We start from the raw sequence: 21,245 nt of genomic DNA on the forward strand, positions 1-21,245 counted from the left end.
TGAGCTTCACACACTGTACCCATGTTGGGAATCGAACCCGAGTCGAACGCTTTAACCACAAGGCTACCCCACCGCAACTTCCATTATAGAAGTATCTTATACAGCCCTGGGTTCTGGCAGTCTGCCCTGGAATCCACGCATTGGCCACAAACTCACAACAGTGACTGAAAGTGGTTTTACGCCGATTTATGAAATGCCCCAGCAAGATCGCGACAGGGCACACGGAAAATGGGCTTCACACAATGAACTCGTGTTGAGATTCGAACACGGGTCGTCGACGTTATGAGTTTACACTTTAACCTCTTAGCTACCCAACCGCCCCCGAAGTCACTACCGAAACATCCTACGGGCACATGCGTGTGATAAGATTCCCGGGGTTCGATCCCCGGCCGCGTCATACCAAAAAGGCGGTTAAAAGATGGTACTTATTGTTATATTGTTACCCTGCCTGGCGCTCGGCATTAAGGGGCTAAAACAAGGACTGGTCGGCTCGGAGTCAATATACTGTGCTTGAGTGGGTTATTCATGTTAAACTGCTGCATGGTATCTCATTGGACTAGCACTACAAAATCGGCATTAGTCCTGACTAATACAAACAGCCACACACACGTGCATGCATATTGCTACATAAGTGCAATAATCTTGAACGCGACGCTAAACCCCATTTCACCTCATCTCTATCAGATTTGTTTTAATAATACGGGATCACACTAATTTGACAACCGACCGCGAAGGCAGAACATGGACGATGTTAGTTGGATACAACACTAGGTGAGGTGAGGTGAAATTGGATTTAACGTCGCGTCCAAGATTATTGCACTTATATAGCGACGTGCATGCACATGTATGTGTGTGTGGCTGCTTGTACTAGTCCGGACTGATGCCGATTTATAGTGCTAGTTCACTGAGATACCATGCCGCAGTTTAACATGAATACCCCACTCAGACACAGTATACTGACTCCGAGCCGACCAGTCCTTGTTTTAGCCCCTTAATGCCGGGTGCCAGACAGGGTAACAACAAGTACCATCTTTTAACGTCTTTTGGTATGACGCGGCCGGGGATCGAACCCCGGACCTTCCGCTCTCCAGGCGGACGCTCTACCACTAGACCACGGAGGCGGCCGGATACAACCCTAACCCCATAGATCCGCTTCCGAGTCCACACACTGGTATCATGTGTGAAGCCGATTTCTGTGTCCCACACGTTTTGCAAAATGCGGTGAAAAACGGACTCACTCACAGGCGGAACCAGAGGGAAGGTCTAAAAAAGCTTGATGAACCTCGAATTATGACGAAGGATTGTTTGTGAAAAAACATACTCCGAAAGAAACAGCTGTTTTCTTTGCACCTTGAGGTATAAAAACACATATGTGGATGAATGCAAGCTTGTTTTATATATTAGGATGCCAAAGAACCCGTCATGGCAAAAACAAGACATTTAAAACACTCTGAGTCGGACGAGAATCTGTGTAGAAGACGAGCGTTCGAAGTGCTGCATGCTTATTGGATTCAGGCTGACGGTTCTGTGGTTTAACGACGTATAGACTTGCACAAGTCTCTAACTATTAGTTTGATATATAATTTCTAGATTATATGAATATAAGAACAAGTTGTCCCTATAAAGGACTGGCGCCCATGTACTATCCGCTTATCTAGACTCGCCTAGTATAAGGATAGAAGTACTATACACGCATGGACCTATCATTCAATACAGACTTGGAGCAAGGCTAAACGACGTGGTCACGTTCACGATTTATAAAGGCAGCCTTCGAGAGGCCATTTGTTATTGGTTTTGGTGTAGTTATTGTGACAAATATTCAGGACACTAAACTGGTTGTTAAATGACTTGTTTCATTTGCATATGTTTAATCAAGATGTTATACTGATGACTTCAACAAGAGAATTATATGGTAACGTGATGAGTCACGCGTTACTTTAGGTCTGCCAGCGGTTTGGTATGAATCGATGACATATTTCAGCTAACACGCCGTGATATTACCGAAATAGTGTTAAAAGCGTAATTAAACACAACTTAATCACTGAACTCACAAGTTTGTTTCTTTGTTTGTTTGTTGTTTAACGCCGCACTCAGCAATATTCCAGCCATATGACAGCGGTCAGTAAATAATCGAATCTGGATCAGACATTCCGGTGATTGATATCATGAGCATCTATCTACGCAATTGGTAAACGATGACATGCATCAACCAAGTCACCCGATCCAGTTAGTCGCCTCTCACCGCAGGCATGGATTGCTGAAGACCTATTCTATCCCGGATCTTCACGGGCCTAACTCACAAGTATAAATATGGACTTTCTATATTGTTATCGAAAATACTTTAATCTAACTCTGCATAAACCAACGACGAAGAAGGTTGGAATTAACTGATAATTATCATTCTTTACACTTTACTTCTTTACGTCTATGGGACGGTCGGGTAGCCAAGTCATTCAAGCGTTCGCTCTTCACGCCGAAGACCCGGGTTCGAATCCAGGCATGGGTACAATATGTGAAGCCCATTTCTGGTGTCCCCCGCCGTGATATTGCTGGAATATTGCTAATAGCGGCGTAAAAAAACATATTCACACACTACACTTGTCTATAAAAATAACTGCAGATCCATTTGTGGATGTGTTAAACACAGAGACCCAGCGAAGTGACGTTGAGCAGGTTAACGTCACAAGGGAGTAGAGGAGAAGATATAAATGGATCTTATCTGATGCACCGTGGTTCTAAATTCACACACAAATCTCCAGTTCTTACATACTCTCGCAGACGTTGTCTAACGCCGTGAAACAAAAACCAGCTTCTACTCTGTGAAGAGTTTTACAGAACCTCGTCATTTGGCAATGCAACAAGCAGGGCTGAACAAAACGGAATCGAGGCTGAACAAAAGTCACCTGATCATGACTGACAGCTGCACGTGCAAACTCACAGGTGACGTAATCAATGGCATCATTGTCTGTCAGTGGGCAAACGTGAAAATAGATTTATTTTTAGAGGTTTCAATTTCATAGTGTATTCCGAGCACCCTTATATGTAAATTGTATTTATACGTATGACAGGAAATGACTATTTGTTTAAATAATAAGTTCTATATTATATATATAATAAGTACACTGTGTCCCTATAAAAGACGCTTATCTGGTGTGAGTGAGTGAGTGTGGTTTTACACAGCTTTTAGCAATATTCCAGCAATATCACGGCGAGGAACGCCAGAAATGGGCTTCACACATTAGACCCATGTGGGGAATCGAACCCGGGTCTTTGGCGTGACGAGCAAACGCTTTAACCACAAGGCTACCCCACTTCCCCCGCTTATCTAGACTTGGCCATTATAAGGATATAATTACTCTACATCTACGGACAAATCATTCGGTACAGCCTTGGAGCAAGGATAGACAATCATCATTTGAGCCGTATTGTGGGCGGAAAGTGGTATCGACATTTACGACATATGTTTAAAACCTTAATTGTGTCTTTTATTAGTACTTGGTTGATCTGGACCGGCCGCGCTCGTCAGTCGAGACATCGGCTTTTGTTTTAAGACTGTGTCCCGTCTCAAGTTGACAACACTGCGCTCATAGCCGCCTTTGCAACATCTGTGTTTATTTGTCAATCTTGACTTCATTTAATTTCCTATAAGTCATCGGGTACTCCACCTTCTGTTTCAAAAGAAGTTCAAAACCCTCTTTACGCCTGGACGGTGAACCGGGGCCCCTTGGTTCGCTACATCCCGCGAACCTGTTATGTCGTGTAACGGAAGCAGACGATATATGTCGTCTGCAACTCGAAACACATGTGAATCGCAGATGATTAAAAACATGGCTGCGTTTTGTCGACCTTGAACACGAGCGATGGATCAAACACAAGATTGTAAAGTCACATGTGTTGTAACTCCAGATGTGGTAAAAAATAACACACCAGAAACGACTCAGCAGTGGAACGTGAGTGGGGTGAGTGAGTGAGTGAGTGGATGAGTAAGTGGATGAGTGGGCGAGTGTGAGTGAGAGTGAGTGAGTTGGCATATAAGACGTTCTTAGCAATAAGTATTCAAGCAATATCACGGCGGTCTGCATATGATCGAGTCTGGATCAGTCTTTGAAATCATATGCCGCGCTCCACGCCGTCGGGGCAGGATAACACGCCGTCGGGGCAGGATAACACGCCGTCGGGGCGGGATAACACGCCATCAGCCCCTGGAACAGTACCCCTCATTAACGCTACACAACCGCTGCTTGGATTCTGAGTCAGAATGGGTCCCCAGTAACTCATGCTTGTCGTAAGAGGAGACTAAGATTTAGATCGGATGGCTGCTGATTGTGTATCTACGCGGATCGGTGTTCATGACTTCCGTCAATGGTAGTTGGACTGACTGTTGCTCACTCACTCTGCACAGATATACATATCTAAGGCCACGTATTTGACACTGAAGCCGAATAATTTTCGAAAGATCTAATTAGCTCAAACAAAAGCTTAAGTTCCTTCACGGTTCACGCGGGGATGATTTCAAATAGAGCGTTTGTCAAATACTGAGAGAGTGGTATTAAATCGAAGTTTAAGATGAGATTGGACAGAATTACGGCTTGAATTTTATGGTTTTTAGTAATATTTTTTTCTATTAATGAATAATATACAGAGTGAATATATTTAAAGATATTGCTCCATTAAACAAATTCATCTTCCGGGTATTCCCAGGTAGAATGGGTCCCCGGTGCCCCATGTCTATCGTTAACGCCGGGTGGTAAGGATCGGGTGGAGGATGGTGTGTCACCGACGGCGTAGAAAGGTGCTCATGCGCACAACCCCCGGTTTGCGAGACCCAGGCTCGATTATTGACATGTCATCATGATACAGCTGGAATAGTGCTAAAACAACATTCACTTGTCTACATAGCTTAAAGCCAAAACACATTATCTTAACTGTATTCCCCCTCAGCGCCAAGTCTCGTGGCGTCAGCTCTCCGCGCGATGAATGGCTCGTACCCAAAAATAACTCCTCTCTTATTTCAACGGAGAAGAAAACAAACAATTATTTGAAGTTGTCAATATTTTCACAAGAGATAAGTGTTTTCAACTGAAATTGTATAACATCGTCACCACGTGTGTGTGACGTGCATTGAAACTTGAGGACAGGCGTGTTTTGGTGATTAAAGATGACAAAATAAATTGTGTATTTTGAAAATATACATAACACTTTCATTTTTTCTAGTTTTTGCCATGCCGGATGCCGTTAATGGATATTCATCGCTCAAATTGTCGTAACAAACATGTAAAGAGGTGGTTTTGTTGAAAACAAGCAATTATTATACAGACGCTGATGTATGGACGTGTCTGCTGGTAGGGGAATAACCGTCGTGGATAGTCTCTTTACAATTTTCAATTTAATTATAACAATGATTGCTGGTGACTATGGCAACGGTGGGGACAACATCAGTTACAGTTAATTAGCATCATCAATACATATACACGCACCCATCCTCGGTTGTACAAGGTATTATATTTTCAGCTTTTATCCAGCAGCGTTTCGGGTCTGATGGGAATGATACGACGCCAAAAAAGCGCCCTATCAAACTACGAGATAAATGCCGCAGGAAAAACGAGCGACGGAGGTGGTGAAAATAGACTGGAGTAGAACATATTTATGTGAATGTGGTCCGCAGTCTGATTAACTGGTTGCAAGACGTCGATAATGGGGAAAAAAACTATTTTCAGAGTTTATAGAATCCGATATGCATGACGACCCAAACAGAATTGATCTATTACTATCTGATTTTTTAGATACTCGTATGTGTGATGAATGTACGTATCTTCCATTTACGGAAGAATTGTTATCTGATGAGATCACAGAACATGAAGTGAGTGAAGCATTAAAAAGTCTTAAAAATGGTACAGCTTCAGGCGTTGATGGAGGATTTTCTAATACCGTATTTGTTGCTTTTATTCAATAAAATCCCTGATACGGGTATTTTCCCCGTTGCATGGAATATTGGAATGAAAAGGTCTTTATACAAATCAGGCTCTGTTACAGAGGTGTATCTGTTTTGAATGTCATGGGAAAACTATTTGCATTTATTGTTGAAAAACGACTTAGAATTTGGCTTGAAGTAAATGATATGTTATCTGAAGCTAAAGCAGGGTTTCGCTCTGAGTATTCTACAGTTGACAATATCTTTGTTCTACAGTCACTTTGCTCCAAATATTTATGTAAACCTAAAGGTTGTTTTTATTGCGCCTTTGTTTATTTCTGCAAAGCTTTTGATTACGTGGATAAAAAAAATGCTGTACCTATTAATCACTAAAGGATGTCGTGGAAAACTGTCAATGGTGCTTAAGAATATGTATTCCTCAGTCAAAGCATGTATTAAAACTGACTCGGGTATAACTCCTTGTTTTACTTCTGCAAGTGGTGTTCGTCAAGGTTGCATCTCAAGCCCAGTCTTATTAAAAAAATATATTAAAGAACGAACTTGTTTCTGAAATTTACAAAGAATGTCATCATGGTGTGTTTGTGACACTAGACATTATAGACATTAAGTCATTGCTGTTCGCGGATGATGTAGCTCTTGTCCTACTATGTGGCATGGGGCGGTCGGGTAGCCTAGTGGTTAAAGCGTTCGCTCGTCACGCCGAAGACCCGGGTTCGATTCCCGACATGGGTACAATGTGTGAAGCCCATTTCTGGTGTCCCCCGTCGTGATATTGCTGGAATATTGCTAAAAACGGCGTAAAACCATACTCACTGACTACTATGTGGCAGGCTTGCTTAATGTATTGCGGGCCTTTTGTATTAAGTGGGGTTTAGAAGTAAACCTTGAGAAAACCAATGTTATTGTTTTTAGAAATCGAAGAATTGTATCGAGGCATGAAAATTTGATACATGGTGATAAACATTTAAAAAGTTGCAAGTCATTATAAGTTTTTAGGACTATTAATGTCCTCAAGACTAAATTGGTACACGGTTTGTAAGACCTTAGCGCTTCAGGCATCTAAGGCAATGTTTCCTGTTTATAAATTATTAAAGGAAAACAAATATATCTAATTTTCCACAGCAAATTCGATATTTATATTCTACCCATTTTGTTATACGGCTCGGAAATATGGGTCATAAAATATGTTGAATCCATTGAGAAAGTGTTTTATGTATCTGTTAAAACTGTACTGTACTAAACTGTGCGTAATAAACTGCCTGAAAAGACTTGGGCAGATTGGCAGTCATGTTTGAGTCAAGTCATTCAAACACCAATATGTCTGCCAGCTGACATAGCAGGCGGTATTTCAATATAACCGTTGATAGTTCCACTGTCTCCCATTATTATTAGAATTATGGAGTCATAGTTAGGCTGGACTAACGAGTCTATGCATTGTCCAATCAAAATCGCAATACGAAATCGACATCCGGTTCGTCAACTGCGATTGCAGGACTTACAAAGATTGTGTACCGCCAACATGGCGTCAATAGATATTTTGTATGTCGTTTTATGTTTGATCAAGTGCACACGTGACTTGAGGCACTCTCCAAAGTAAGACCCGTATTATCACAATACAGATTTTGATTATCGGTCAGATCGTCTAGACTAAGCGCCGCCATTTTGTTTGAAGTAAACGCAATTGATATGAGAGGTGGAATCTGATTGGTTGGTTTGGTTGGTTGGTTGGTTGTTTTACGCCGCACTAAGCAATATTCCAGCTATATGACGGCGGTCTGTAAATAATCGAGTCTGGACCAGACAATCCAGTGATTAATATCATGAACATCGATCCACGCAATTGGGATCGATGACCTGCATCAACCAAGTCAGCGATCATGACCACCCAATCCCGTTAGCCTTTTACGGCAAGCATGGGTTGCTGAAGACCTATTCTACCCCGGAATCTTCACGGGTCTAATCTGATTGGTCAATAGAAGGGGCATAGAAGGGACATTACTCGTAATTGGCACTGGTGGCGCTACGATCGAGCCCAGAGATTCCAGCCTAGTTCGGCAAGGGTGAAAACTGGACTTTTATAGTCAGTGAAGCCCCTTGCCTCGGGAAGATGCACAAATTACAACGTTATTACAATTGAGCATGGCCCTTCTTTCTGATTCTGGACTAATCACGGCGTAGGTACATTTTTTGAAAACTTTAATACAGATGTCAAATACAGGACATTATTACAATATTTCAATCCTTCTGGCTATACAATTACTGAAAAACGCCCGCAGATATGAAATATGAACATATACTGGAAGATACTTTTTATGGATGACAACTTCTTTATTATGAGGAACACAGCATGACCTGATGAAGGAGTAAGTATATACTCCGAAACGTTGTGTTCCTCATCCGTAAATTCTCTTACCATGTGCATCACTTCTAAATGCCTTTCAAAGACTTGAACATATATTGTTAATACTCTTCATATATATTCATTCAAATGCGAAAATCAATCCGCGTCTCATCTGAAAACCAACCCAAGCCCTACGACTTCCGGATGTTTATGAGGAGACACGGTATTCAGACGACGGGAAAGCGCAGTTAGGAAGTCGAGCGGAGGTATCTTGATGAATGTTTTATGAACACAAAAGCCCCCGGTCTCAATTACTGCGACACAGTTGACTCTCACGAAGCGGAAAATAAACAAACCATCCCTGTTTATATTCCGCAGTTATATGTCAAGTGTTTTCACGTATTCGTTCAGGTAAATACATCATCTTGAGGGTATGTGGCGTGTAAGCCCGATGTCGCTTTGTGGATCAAAACAAGCCATTTCCTGTCGTATTGATATGACAGGAGGAATGCCAGACATGCTATTCACGCGTGTTCGGGATTTCTCGGGATTACTCGGGATTACTCGGGAATGTTCGTACCGCTTCATTCACGTCTGTAGCACATGCTGATTGGCGCTTTCGTCACCATTCGTATCTTCCGTAACCCAATCGAATGATTTTCTTGGAATGGTCACGAATGCCGATTGTAGTTGAGAATGAAAAATCACTGTCTGTATTAAGCACACCATATCAGCGAAAACACACATGTTATGCAGTATTAAAATATAATATTCGCTGTAAATACCACGTAGAAACAGCTTGATATGAAAACCCGGAATCGTTGCCTTAATGTCTGGTTAAAAGCCGCTAAATTCAAACTGTGGGAATTTAGATGACATATGTGGGAGGTGACTGTGAGTAAGTTGTTTTTTTGTTTTACGCCGCACTCCAATATTACGCCGCAATAGCAATATAACAGCTATATGACGGCGGTCTGTAAATAATCGAGTCTGGACCAGACAAGCCAGAGATTGACATCATGAGCATCGATCCACGCAATTGGGATCGATGACATGCTTCAACTAAGTCAGCGAGCCTTACCACCCGATCCCGTTAGTCGCCTCTTACGACAAGCATAGTCGCCGTTTACGACAAGCAGGGGTTGCTAAAGACGTATTCTACTCCGGATCTTCACGGGCCGATTTTTGTAAACATGTTTAATACTCTTACAAAGTACAGTTTACACCAAAAAAGGATCATATGTGGTTTCATTGTTATTTAAAAAGCTGCCCTGATCCCACAACCAGCGCGTGTGCATCTTATAATGCCAGCTAGAGACCGAGTTGTAGCTGTGGTGTCATAGTGGAGAGGTGTCCGCCATTTATAATATGCTTTATAAATGATTTAATCCCATATTTATTGTTTACTGTCAATCTTCTTTAAGGTTAGGGGCGGTCGGGTAGCCCAGTGGTTAAAGCGTTCGCTTGCACGCCGAAAACCCGGGTTCGACTCCCAACATGGGTACAATGTATGAAGCCCATTACTGGTGTCCTCCCACTGTAATATTGCTGGAATATTGCTAAAAGCGGTCGGGTAGCCAAGTGGTTAAAGCGTTCGCTTGCACGCCGAAAACCCGGGTTCGATTCCCGACATGGGTACAATGTGTGAAGCCCATTACTGGTGTCCTCCCACCGTAATATTGCTGGAATATTGCTAAAAGCGGCGTAAAACCATACTCCCCCACTCACTCAATCTTTAAGGTTAGTGTCTGTTACCTTCTCAAGATCAGACACATTCAAGTCTAGAGTGGGGCTGCGAAATCTAATTTTTTTTTATAGATACGGATTCTTTTCACCGTCTGTTCTCAACCTCTGTTCCGACTGTTAGGGTAATACAGTACTTCTGTATTTGTTTTCCCCATGTGAAAATATGACCATACTACTTAATCAGTACATGTTTTTTTCGGCTTTTGATCAACGGATCCTGATACGGCTAAGGGGCACAATTCTCTACAGCCAGCTAGAGCCTACGACAATACAACAACTTTGACTGCTAAAGTTTTCATCGTTATCTTTAAATCAAATCATTTTTTTTTTCCATATTCTTCCTAAATTTACCTTGGGATGCTTTACAGTTTAAAAAACAATCTTTAAACCATTTTAGACCAGATGTAATAGAAGTTAGACTCGCAGCCAAAGAACAATTCGACAGATATCGCCTTTCTTCGGTGATCTCACTTGACCTTTGAGTATGAGCGCCATCTGGTGGCATTCCTGATCTTCGCCGCTTTCCCGATAAGTCTAGGCCAACCTGGGGTTCTATATATAGATTCACGAGGCGAGAATAACATATCCGCCAGTGAGTTTAGGATTCGTGGCACCGGTATATATACACCATACATCACCAGCAGAACGCAGGGAGCTGAACTCAAAGGCAAAAGTACATCGCGATTATAAGCTGAGTGTGTTTGGTCTCCTGACCATTACATATGAGGAATACAAATGTATAATGCGAGCCTTTGGCGAGGACAAAGACGTCTACATACGGTGATAAACTACGGTTATAACGAACTCGAAGGGACCACTAGTTTATACTTCGTAATAACCGTAGTTCGTTTTAAGCATATAAACAGCATTTATACAACAAATGGTCGAGACTAAAAATAAGTTCGTTATATCGGTCAGTTCGTTATAAGCGTGTTTGTCATAACCATAGTTTACTGTATTATATAATTTTGCTCATGTTGTTTCCATATCATTACAAATTACATTTGTTTCAAAATGACATCGTTTGAATATACATCCTTTGAATCAGGAATGTACCTTTGCGTTTTTTACTTAGTTTTCATGTATATGCAGTCCATAGGTTATTGCCACTCTTTTGCCATGGAATTTTACACAATAAATATCTTTATCTTTCCTTTACATTGTAAACCATTCTTAAACGTTTGAGCCATAGTCACATTCACTAAAGGAACTTTTGTGTAGGAATACAATGTCTGAGAGAACCGTCCAATTAAACAAAAGCAACAAGACTTGCATGTTTGTTTGATTAAGGATTGCGATTCAAGGAAACGTCGGTCTTAACGCTTTTGTATCTTTGGGCAATATCATTTCCAGTAATTTCAATAGGTGGAACTTATTATAAGTAGTTCCTCATAGGTGAACTCATTTGAATATTTATCGGACAGGTATTTCATATTTATGACCCTTTTCATAATATTTCAAAATATATTTTGGAGGAATGTAACAGTTGGGTATGGAACAGTGCCAAGTGCTAGAGAGAATATGAATTTGTATGAATCTTATTCTTTTACGAATACAATCTTTCAGAAAGACTATCGGGTCCATTTCCAACCTACTTAACAATAATACACTTAAATCTTAAAAGAAGCAACCCAGCGAGTATCTTTTGCCTTTAAGTATACAGTGATTTCTAGTAACTGAATATCAAAATTAACATTAACAAAATTCAAATTGAGTACTAAAAGCTGAGATAAACGAAATTTTGAATGTTTCAGATAGATTTTTTATTATTCGAAAAATATCAAAGGCATAGGCGCGGACGTCACAGAAAGCAATAAGGTCGAGGTCACCTAGATATGAAACTCGATCCTGATTGGTTCCATGTTTATCACGGAAGTTAAAGCCTAACAAGGGAGTATGCCTGACAGTGTCACAGTGGTCATGTATAGCATATCTGTCTCCTAGCGGCAATAGGATGGTCGTGTTTTATCGGTTTATGTCCAAATTGCATATTGCACAATAATACACGGAACAGAACATCAGCACTACACTGAATGACTCTATTTCTATGAGAGACAAATGCCTTGATTTACATAAAATTCATGCTCGAGCGATTTTATGTCTTTATTTCTGTGAAGTAAGCGTGTACATTAGGTTCTCTGGACATATTACAAACAGTGCTTGTACGCAAATTTAATGCTCGTGACAGTGATATTAAACTTGGATATGTAAATGAGAACCGTTTAACAATTTATATTACAGTATTTAATAAAACAAATTTATGAAAAGAAGGATCCAATGTAAGCAAATGTCACCACTTACATCAAGATGTTGGACACGGGTATACATATATACAACACATATATTTAACCACACATATAACTGGAAAGCAGATCATCGCATGGCATAAAAATATATCTTATTTCAAACCGCTGAGCAAAACCAGTAAATCCAGAAAAGCACGTCAGTTCGACTTCGAGTTGGGAACGTCTGGGAACGTCTACAACTAGTTAAAGGACAATCCTCCTATACTCAAACATATATTTGAAATCCGGACCGATAAAATCTGCAAACGTCTTGCACACACTACATACCCATACAAAAACACCCGCACACAAACACTATATGTGTGTATACATGTGTGTGTGTGTGTGTGTGTGTGTGTGTGTGTGTGTAATATCTCTTATATTATATGAATTAATAATAAAATAATATTATTAGGAAGCATTTAGGACTCTTGAATAACCGGTTGTTTAAATTGAGTAAATCAGAAAGCTAAACTTTGGACTTTTGCAATATATATATAGTATATATGGTAGTATAAATATATATATATATATATATATATATATATATATATATATATATATATATATATATATATATAAAGCACAGTAAAGTTCTAACTCTCAGGCACAATATAGTAATAATTAAGTAAGTGGAGTAAGATTGAACACAGTTTTAATAGGCTAGCGCTTTCAACCAGTTATGGCCTGATGAGACTCGTACGTGGTACGAGTTGAAAGCGCTAGCCTATTAAAACTGTCTAGCATATCTTGTTTATTATTGATCGTTTTAGACTCTCGTTACCCCACGTGGTGTGGCACAGCTTTTATTATATCGTATCTTATTGTACTTGGCTTGTATTTTATCTGAGGTGCGACTGGAATAAAGTATGTGTCTACAAGACCTATCTGTTGGCGCATGAACCAACCTGAAGTTGTTTACATGGGCTCGTGGCTGTGTCAAGGCTAAAGGTGTTAGTCAGATCACAGCTGTCATAACACGTGTACATAACACCTGTCAGTGCACCTTGATTGACAGATCGTCTCAGGGAGACCGGCGCAGACAGGAGTAGCATCCGTTTTTCTCGCAGTAATCAGTAATTAGTCGGGAACCCTGCGATTACTGGAGGGGCGTGTGCACTTTAAAAATCATTACTCCGCACTCAAAGAATACTTCTACATGGTTTTATGTTTCAAAATATAATTTTATTTTAAACTTTTAAAAATAAACAAATATATTTCGCACAATACACAACTGCTGATGGGTGTCAAAGACATGTTAAAATCAATTAATTTGCTTTTTTGTCTAAAATTTACATTCAAACATGGCAGGGGGCAAGTGATTATAATTTCCTCTTTAACGAACTAATTTATTTTGACACAACGGTCCTGAACCACAGATTATTGTTGACAAAATTTTGCCAGAATGAGTGATGGTTAATGGGCATAATCAAATTTAACAACAGTTTACAACAATTTACAATTACATCGAAAAAACAAACTCGGTATACTTTTATTTGTCCCCTCAGTCTATTATGCTTTCAAGAACACCCAAAATGAATACAAGTTTGCTATCAAGTCTTGCGAAGTGAGAATTCATAATATCGGATTCAATGTCAGAATGAAGTGACACTAGTTATAATATTCATTGCAACAGCGTTTTTCAAGTGAAAAAACTTTCAGGGCGCCCTCGGGTCAACGGGGAGTTTTTTTTACCGTGCCATTAGCACCTAAATACAGAGATTTCCGAACCTTGAGAGAGTTGATAACTGGTACCCGATTAGTCTGTCTTACAGACCCTGATACAAATATATATCAAATAAAGCCCATGCAAGTCTATAATGTTTGGCAAGTCTAGATTACTGCAGTATCATCTGAAAATGAAGAGAGTAACTGGGCTCCCTTTTATTATATTTTTATTAAGATAACTGAACAACTGTTTTTTTCTGTACGATATGTTCATTTCAGAGACTAGATGTTAGTCTAGTACCCGATAACTGGCCATAGCCTTGCTCCAAGGCTGTACTGACAGATAAATCCATGGATGTGTAGTAATTCTATCTTCCTAATAGGCAAGTCTAGATATGTGGACTGGACTCCAGCCTCTTATAAGGACAGCTTGTTCTTATTATTTACATGATCTAGAAATTATGAATTAAGCTGACAATTATTGCATTAGAGACCTGTGCAAGTCTAAACAGGCCATAACGACCTGGTATCCTGAGATCCTGGAGACTTTAGAACGTGCTCAACTAATACTAACATTTAGTCTCGGAAATAATATTGTTTGAGATTATCTGGTTGAATTATCTTCTGAAATATAACACAAAAGAGACTAAAGAATCTCGTCATTTGCCTGAAATTGTAAAGACTTGCTTGGGAGTTTTTCGGATAGCTTAGTTTGAAGGTCGGTATGAGAAAGTATTGTTTTTTTTACAAAAAGAAATGCACCTTCTCGCATTTCAATAATATCTTTTCAACTTGCAAATTAAAGATAGAATCGAGGTTGTTGGTAAATAAACATAAATATCATAAAAAAACAAGTAAACATGAACTGTTAAAATGACAGAAGCCGAATTTCATCAACTGGAACCAACACTGGTTGCCTAGCAACCAGAACGATGCGACGTTGGACTGATAAACCGGGGTCTACATCTGTTCCAGACATCACCCATTTAAATGCCTGGTGAGTCACGTGACCTATGGCGTTCACGTTTACCAGATGCGATGGGCGATAGAAATGATGAATTTCCTGTGAATTTGTTGAGAGGCCCAAACCATGCGCCTTATCTAAGGAATTAAAGATTAAAATGCCTCTCCACATATTTCCCATGTCAGCCTCGGTGTTAAAGTGAGACGGGTTTGTGTGGCATATCGACATGAATTTGGATGAGAAAGCTAAAAATTTCAACGCCGTTCCATTGAAAATGAAATATCAGAATCCATGAAGCCATTTTCAGTTAAAACGTTACGCTAAGTTTGTATTATCCTTGAATAGGGTTGAAACTACTATGAACAGTTTGACTCCGCGTGAAAGGTTGATTCTTGACAATCCTGTCGTTTTCACAGCGCAAGGACTAAATGAGTACTGCTAAATGCAACTCAACGATCAGGGTGTTAATTCTCCATTCTATTATGAGAAATATCGTCGCCTAATTCGCCACTAAAGCTTGATATCGGAAGTGACGTCACTCTTTCTATAGTCCCTATAGCTTGGCCAAGGATTTCTCTCGCACATGAGAGCATTTTGATTGGCCGACTATTTTTAGTATCGGTCATTCGTCAGCGTTTCATATTGAAGCTATGGAAGGGAATGGATTATACTATAGGGTAATATTGAGAATGGTTAAACGACGCTTTTGTATCACGTGGTGCATGAATGAGTTTGGGTTCTTAAAACTTTTAGCAATATTCTAGCGGTAGGGGACACCAGTAATGTAGGGAATCGAACTCGTATCCTTGGGGTAACAAGTAGACGCATATACCGCGAGGCTACCCCTTTTCCCAAATAACGCTAAGGATGAGGATCTGCATATAAAAATTATGATGATAAATGTGTATTTTTAAAACTTAAAGCGTGTCAGTAAGCGATTGAATGTCACTGCAGAGCCATGGATATTCTTGCTATCTCACAGCGACCTGTAAATAGTCGAGTCTGGACTAGACAAACCATTTATTGATATGATCAACACTGTCTACATTGTCGGGGTGTGACAGGCAATCAAGTGATCAAAGTCACGTGACAAGCTACATGCATGTATCTAGCCTCATTTTGAACATGGGTGACTGGACATCTGCTCAAACACGGACTTTCTAAATGTGGTAGGGGCGCTCGTCACTTCCGTTTCCCCTATGGGTACAATTTATGACTCCCTTTTCTGATGTCCCCCGCCGTGATGTTGATGTAATAGTTCTAAAAACGACGTAAACCATATTCCAAACTCTTACATGCAGTAGTTAAATTTTACTTAAATGGCAAAACGAAATCACTGTCATCGGACACGGATGAACAATCGGCCCCCATCATAAATATTTATCATTACGAACAGTGTGATCACGCTGTGTAATCTCGCAGTACGTTCTGCGAGATTTGATAAGATATCGAGATGGCTTTTTGTTAAACTTCATGAAGCGTATCGTCATGAAGCTTGCTACACATTGACATGTCTGCCGTGCCTATATACGAAATACATTATGAATATCGTTTTACGCCGCTTTTAGAAATATTCCAGCAATATCAGGGCATAATACACCCTAAACGACACTTTCAACCAAGATAGGGAATCGAACCCGTACCTTTGGCGTGACCATTAGGCTAACCCACAACCCCTAAATAAATGGACTGTGTATAGAATATACATACATATACGAGTTGCTTATAATAATTGGAGCCTGTATTCGCCGTTATGCCAACTATAACGTGATGGCAATCCTCCTTGATTACACAGTGAATCATATCTCCATTCTGTTATGGCGAATATTACCATAGATCATAGAATGGAGTTATAAAACACTGGGTTGTCGGGATGGGTGGACATATGTTATTGTGCAATATGAGTCATTGTCTCATGACTTATTTTTCCATAGATAATTCGAGGAATTCTTATGGGCGGTCGTAATGGCCGTCAACAATAACAATAAACTTCAACCGGAATCAAACATCCATCATCCAACATCCGGGTATATATGTTTTAACTTATATACGCCTAAAACATAAGTACTAGTTCAAACATGACATAATACTGACTCTAACATGACATAATACTGACTCTAACATGACATAATATTGGGTCAAACATGACAAATACTGGGTCAAACGTGACAAATACGTGGTCAAACATGATATAAAACTGAGTCAAACATGATATAATATTTGTTCAAACATTATATTTACTGGGTCAAACATGAATTAATACGGGGTCATACATGACATATTACCAGGTCAAACATGACATATCACCATCATATTAATGATGCGTATATGTCAAATATGAAATTTGATCAAAGTCACATGGTAATGATGAGCACGACATTGGTCACAGTTTCACCGGGAGTATCGACATGAAGCCACTTGGTGGAAACCTGTAGCTGATCATGGCCTCTTCCCGATAGCACTGTCGCAATGGAGGATGTTCCTAGTCCGCTTTACCTCATCGATGTGTTCTATATAAAACTATTCTCACACATCAGAGAGATGTAATTTGAATAACATTTTGTTTCAGAGTCAAATATGCACCCAGAATGCCCAATGGCGTTACAGTATTTCTCGCAACGTTGACTTCAACAACCATAAACCTATATTTAGACTTTTAAAGTAACTTATATATTCAGACTCGAACATAAAACGATGTCCTTGACCTTTGGGGTCTCATTTTTCAATGCTATACACATCGTGCTAGCCTTGCTTCAAGGCTGTACTGAAAGAAAAGTCCGTGGATGTGTAGTATTTCTATCGTCCTAATAGCCAAGTCTAGATGTGGACAGTGAGGAATCCAGTCTCTTATAGGAACAACATTTTATTTACATAATGTAGGAATTATGATTTAAACTAATAATTATTGCCTTAGAGAACTGCGCAAGTCTAACGTCGTGCCAGAAAGAGCAATCGAGCCCTATCAAATAGCCAGGTGCCCTAGACTCTTGATAATATTAGCTTACACGGACGAAACAGCCCAACGTTCGTTCAAGCGAGACAACACGAGATTGTACCACGTGTCAGTGTTTATGTTATTATCTTGTTTATTTACACCTGACCCGTCACAATCAACTGGTCACGTGGTTAAGTCACCTTGGGACATATCTGCTTCCTGATCAAATGGGGCTCCTCATGGGTGGGCATATTTTGTAATTATATTGAATGTTGGAACTGAGAAACATGACATCCCGAATATGATAAAACAACGTTTATTAATATCATCCACCCGAAGTCACAGTTACTAAAACGTTGAACACTTTCAAGGTCGATCGGGATTTACGTCCCGATCGACCTTAAAAGAGTTCAACTTTTTTGCAACCGCGAGCGTATGCTAGCCATGTTCAGTATGCTGACGTCAAGCAACTCACGACTCCACTTATCCCTGTGTTTGGAATATGACTGTACGAGATTAGCATCAACATTTTAACGGGACTGAGCTGGGTGATATAGCTGGGAATACAGAACAGTATATCTTTATTTGACTTGGCTCATTCCATGGGGGGCGGTCGGGTAGCCTAGTGGTTAAAGCGTTCGCTCGTCACGCCGAAGACCCGGGTTCGATTCCCGACATGGGTACAATGTGTGAAGCCCATTTGTGGTGTCCCCCGCCGTGATATTGCTGGAATAATGCTAAAAACGGCGTAAAACCATACTCACTCACTCACTCATTCCATGGCCCCTGATCACGATACAACAGGATTCACAATGAGGCGTCCGGGGATGAACAAAACCTTTTCTTAATTTGAGAATGAATAAATCTTATATTGTACAATAAAGCAAGTATTTACCCAAATCTACTGACGTTATTTCTACATTTCCTTTGAAACGTTTAATAACGTTTGGTCTGAGCCAATATTTCTTAATGAACAATTTACAACATATCAGTCATTGGACTAACATATACAAAATTATTCTCATCGTCCAATTCATGATACCAAGACAATGATCACAATTTCTTAGTTCTCTTTGTCTATTACTGAATCGTTCTCTTTCAATGTTTAATTTCTGTACAGCGATTCCATAGTTTGTAATTGCCATAAAAACTAGCGAGAACGGTACCTTAACGTCTTAGTCTATATCTAACAAACGAACGTGCACTTGTTCAGATGTAAGAAACTTCAGATTAAATCCCTGTCATATATAGTTGTGATTTTCAACCAAACAATAATTTCGTTAGATACTTATATTGTACACACTGGTATCATTCGCTGTTTCCAGGGAAACTGTGATAATTGTTGATGTGACTGGTAAAATAGTTATCACACAGGATGAAGTTGAAATATCGGTTTGGGCAAAAGGCGGGTCGGGCGCTGTGATTCGTCCTTGAGTGATATTGAGAAACAACAGACCTTGTGCCATCATAGATTTTTAAATCAGTCTGCTACGCGAGTGTTCAACACGGGGCCATCGACGACGGAAACAAAAGCAGTTATGAACAATTTGCAGATATAACAGAAGCAGATATAACATTATTAAATATCAGTGCTGTGTATTGCTCGCAGAACGGTGTTAATGGCGGATTGAAGAATAATCACTTGTGACGCGCTAATGTCAGACTTGAATGAACTTGAATCTATATATAGATGACAACACAGGGTGTTCCAGCTTCTTTTCTTTTCTTTTTTTTCAAATCGAGAAAAGTGAGCCCCGTTTGACAGCTTAAATGTATTGTTGGTATCAATTCATCAACTTGTTCGTATCATTTTATCACATTGTTTCGAACAATGTGACCTTTACATTTCCAACAGCTGTTTAGTTACATTAATTGTCAAGGATATTATTATGTTGATAGACACAGGATGTGAATATTTGACAGCGTTGCTTGGACACTGTGTGAACAAAAGTGAGGGTTTGAGGTTTAACATGGGTAATACAGAAGTACGAAGTATGTGCTGTGATCCTACCTGTGATTATCACCGTCTTCCCCTCCATCTTATTGCGGCTTGGGTTGTCCGTCCCCCATCTGATGTAGACACGGAGGAGGACGACAAATAGGATGATGCAAGAGACAACGACAGTGGCGACAAGCGCCGAGAAGACGTCCTCAACAACTTCCTTGACTTCGTCGATGTTCTCCTCCAGTTCATCGACTTTTAAATTTTTCATCGACATCTTGTTTTGTTGAGATCAAACTTTACTCTCCGTGATCTAGGCTTGATCGACACACCTTTAAAGCAGGTGACGTTATCGCCTGCTCGAGCAGACGACAGTTAGCAAAGTCGTCTGCTGGTGTCAGACGACACACCTGTGTGTAGCAGACGACACCTGAAGTCAAGGTGGTGCAGGTTATGGGTTGTAGCGTCCAGGTTGAGGGAACAGGGTGGGAGAGATCTCGTCTGCTCCGGGAGACTACCCGCGCCTTAGTCCAACCAAAGATCTTTTGAAGAGAGAAGATAAGTTCGGCACAACCCCTCGGTGTAGATCACGTTACCTATGTAGCACGTGACTCCATGGAGATGGGAGGAAACAGGGGCACAAGCTGGTTCTGTGAGATCTGCCACAGCAGCATGTGTAGAATAGGCTGAGGAGTGCCCGAAGTTTTATTACATCGGAATCCTCCCCTCCCCGGTCTCTCATCACCCCCCGGCCTAACCCTCCCGGGGTCCCAAAGTTCACGCCTCACCCCTCGCTCAATCCTAAGCGTCAAGTTTTATCTTTGTCTTTTGTTACTTACTGGTCCGTAGGATTTCAGTTCCTTTTTCTTACCTCAACAAAAGCACGCGCTGATTTTGTGTAAAGATAACTAAAACAGTATCGCTCAGCAGGAGATAGGAAAACGAGTGTTGTCACGAGAGAAGATGACGCATATCAGACGTGTTTCCTGGCAACAGAGTTAATGTTAAAATCGGAAGAGAATAATATTTGTTCAAACAGGCACCGAAACATATCAGTGTCATAACAACGTAAGTTCAGCTCAACGGTGTGCGTTATCAAAGAGTTACAAAATTGTAAATAATCCTTGTGTTAAGCGTTACGTCAACATGCAATCTACATTGCTTGGACTGTGTCGGTCAAAGATGTTTTCTCGGGAATGTGGTACTCTGACAGATACAGGCACACAGAAGCAGTGATTGTGCCTCTGCTCGAACCGTCTATCATACAGATCCTAAAACAAACAAGTCTAGATTACTGCAGTATCAAATGAAGAAAGTATCTGGGCTCCTTTTTATTATAGTTTATAAATATGATTTAACAACTGTTTTTTTTCTTTAAAATGCGTCCATTTCAGAGACTAGATGTCAGTCTGTGCAGTGGGCAGTTTATTGC

The 21,245-nt window shown here is 40.3% G+C and overlaps 1 protein-coding gene across 1 annotated transcript in view; it reads right to left on the bottom strand.

Moving 5' to 3' along the window:
• The window catches only part of LOC124141660 (retinol dehydrogenase 12-like), a 53,858-nt gene extending 33,392 nt beyond the window's left edge, over positions 1–20,466 (bottom strand). The window contains exon 1 of the mRNA XM_046509702.2: positions 19,883–20,466. Within this exon, the coding sequence (XP_046365658.2) occupies positions 19,883–20,090 (208 nt within the window). The 5' untranslated portion in view covers positions 20,091–20,466. The remainder of the gene's footprint in view (positions 1–19,882) is intronic.
• Positions 20,467–21,245: the final 779 nt, after the last annotated feature.

Source organism: Haliotis rufescens, unplaced genomic scaffold (genome assembly GCF_023055435.1).
Source record: "Haliotis rufescens isolate VD_foot unplaced genomic scaffold, xgHalRufe1.0.p SCAF_21, whole genome shotgun sequence".
Taxonomy (NCBI): domain Eukaryota; kingdom Metazoa; phylum Mollusca; class Gastropoda; order Lepetellida; family Haliotidae; genus Haliotis; species Haliotis rufescens.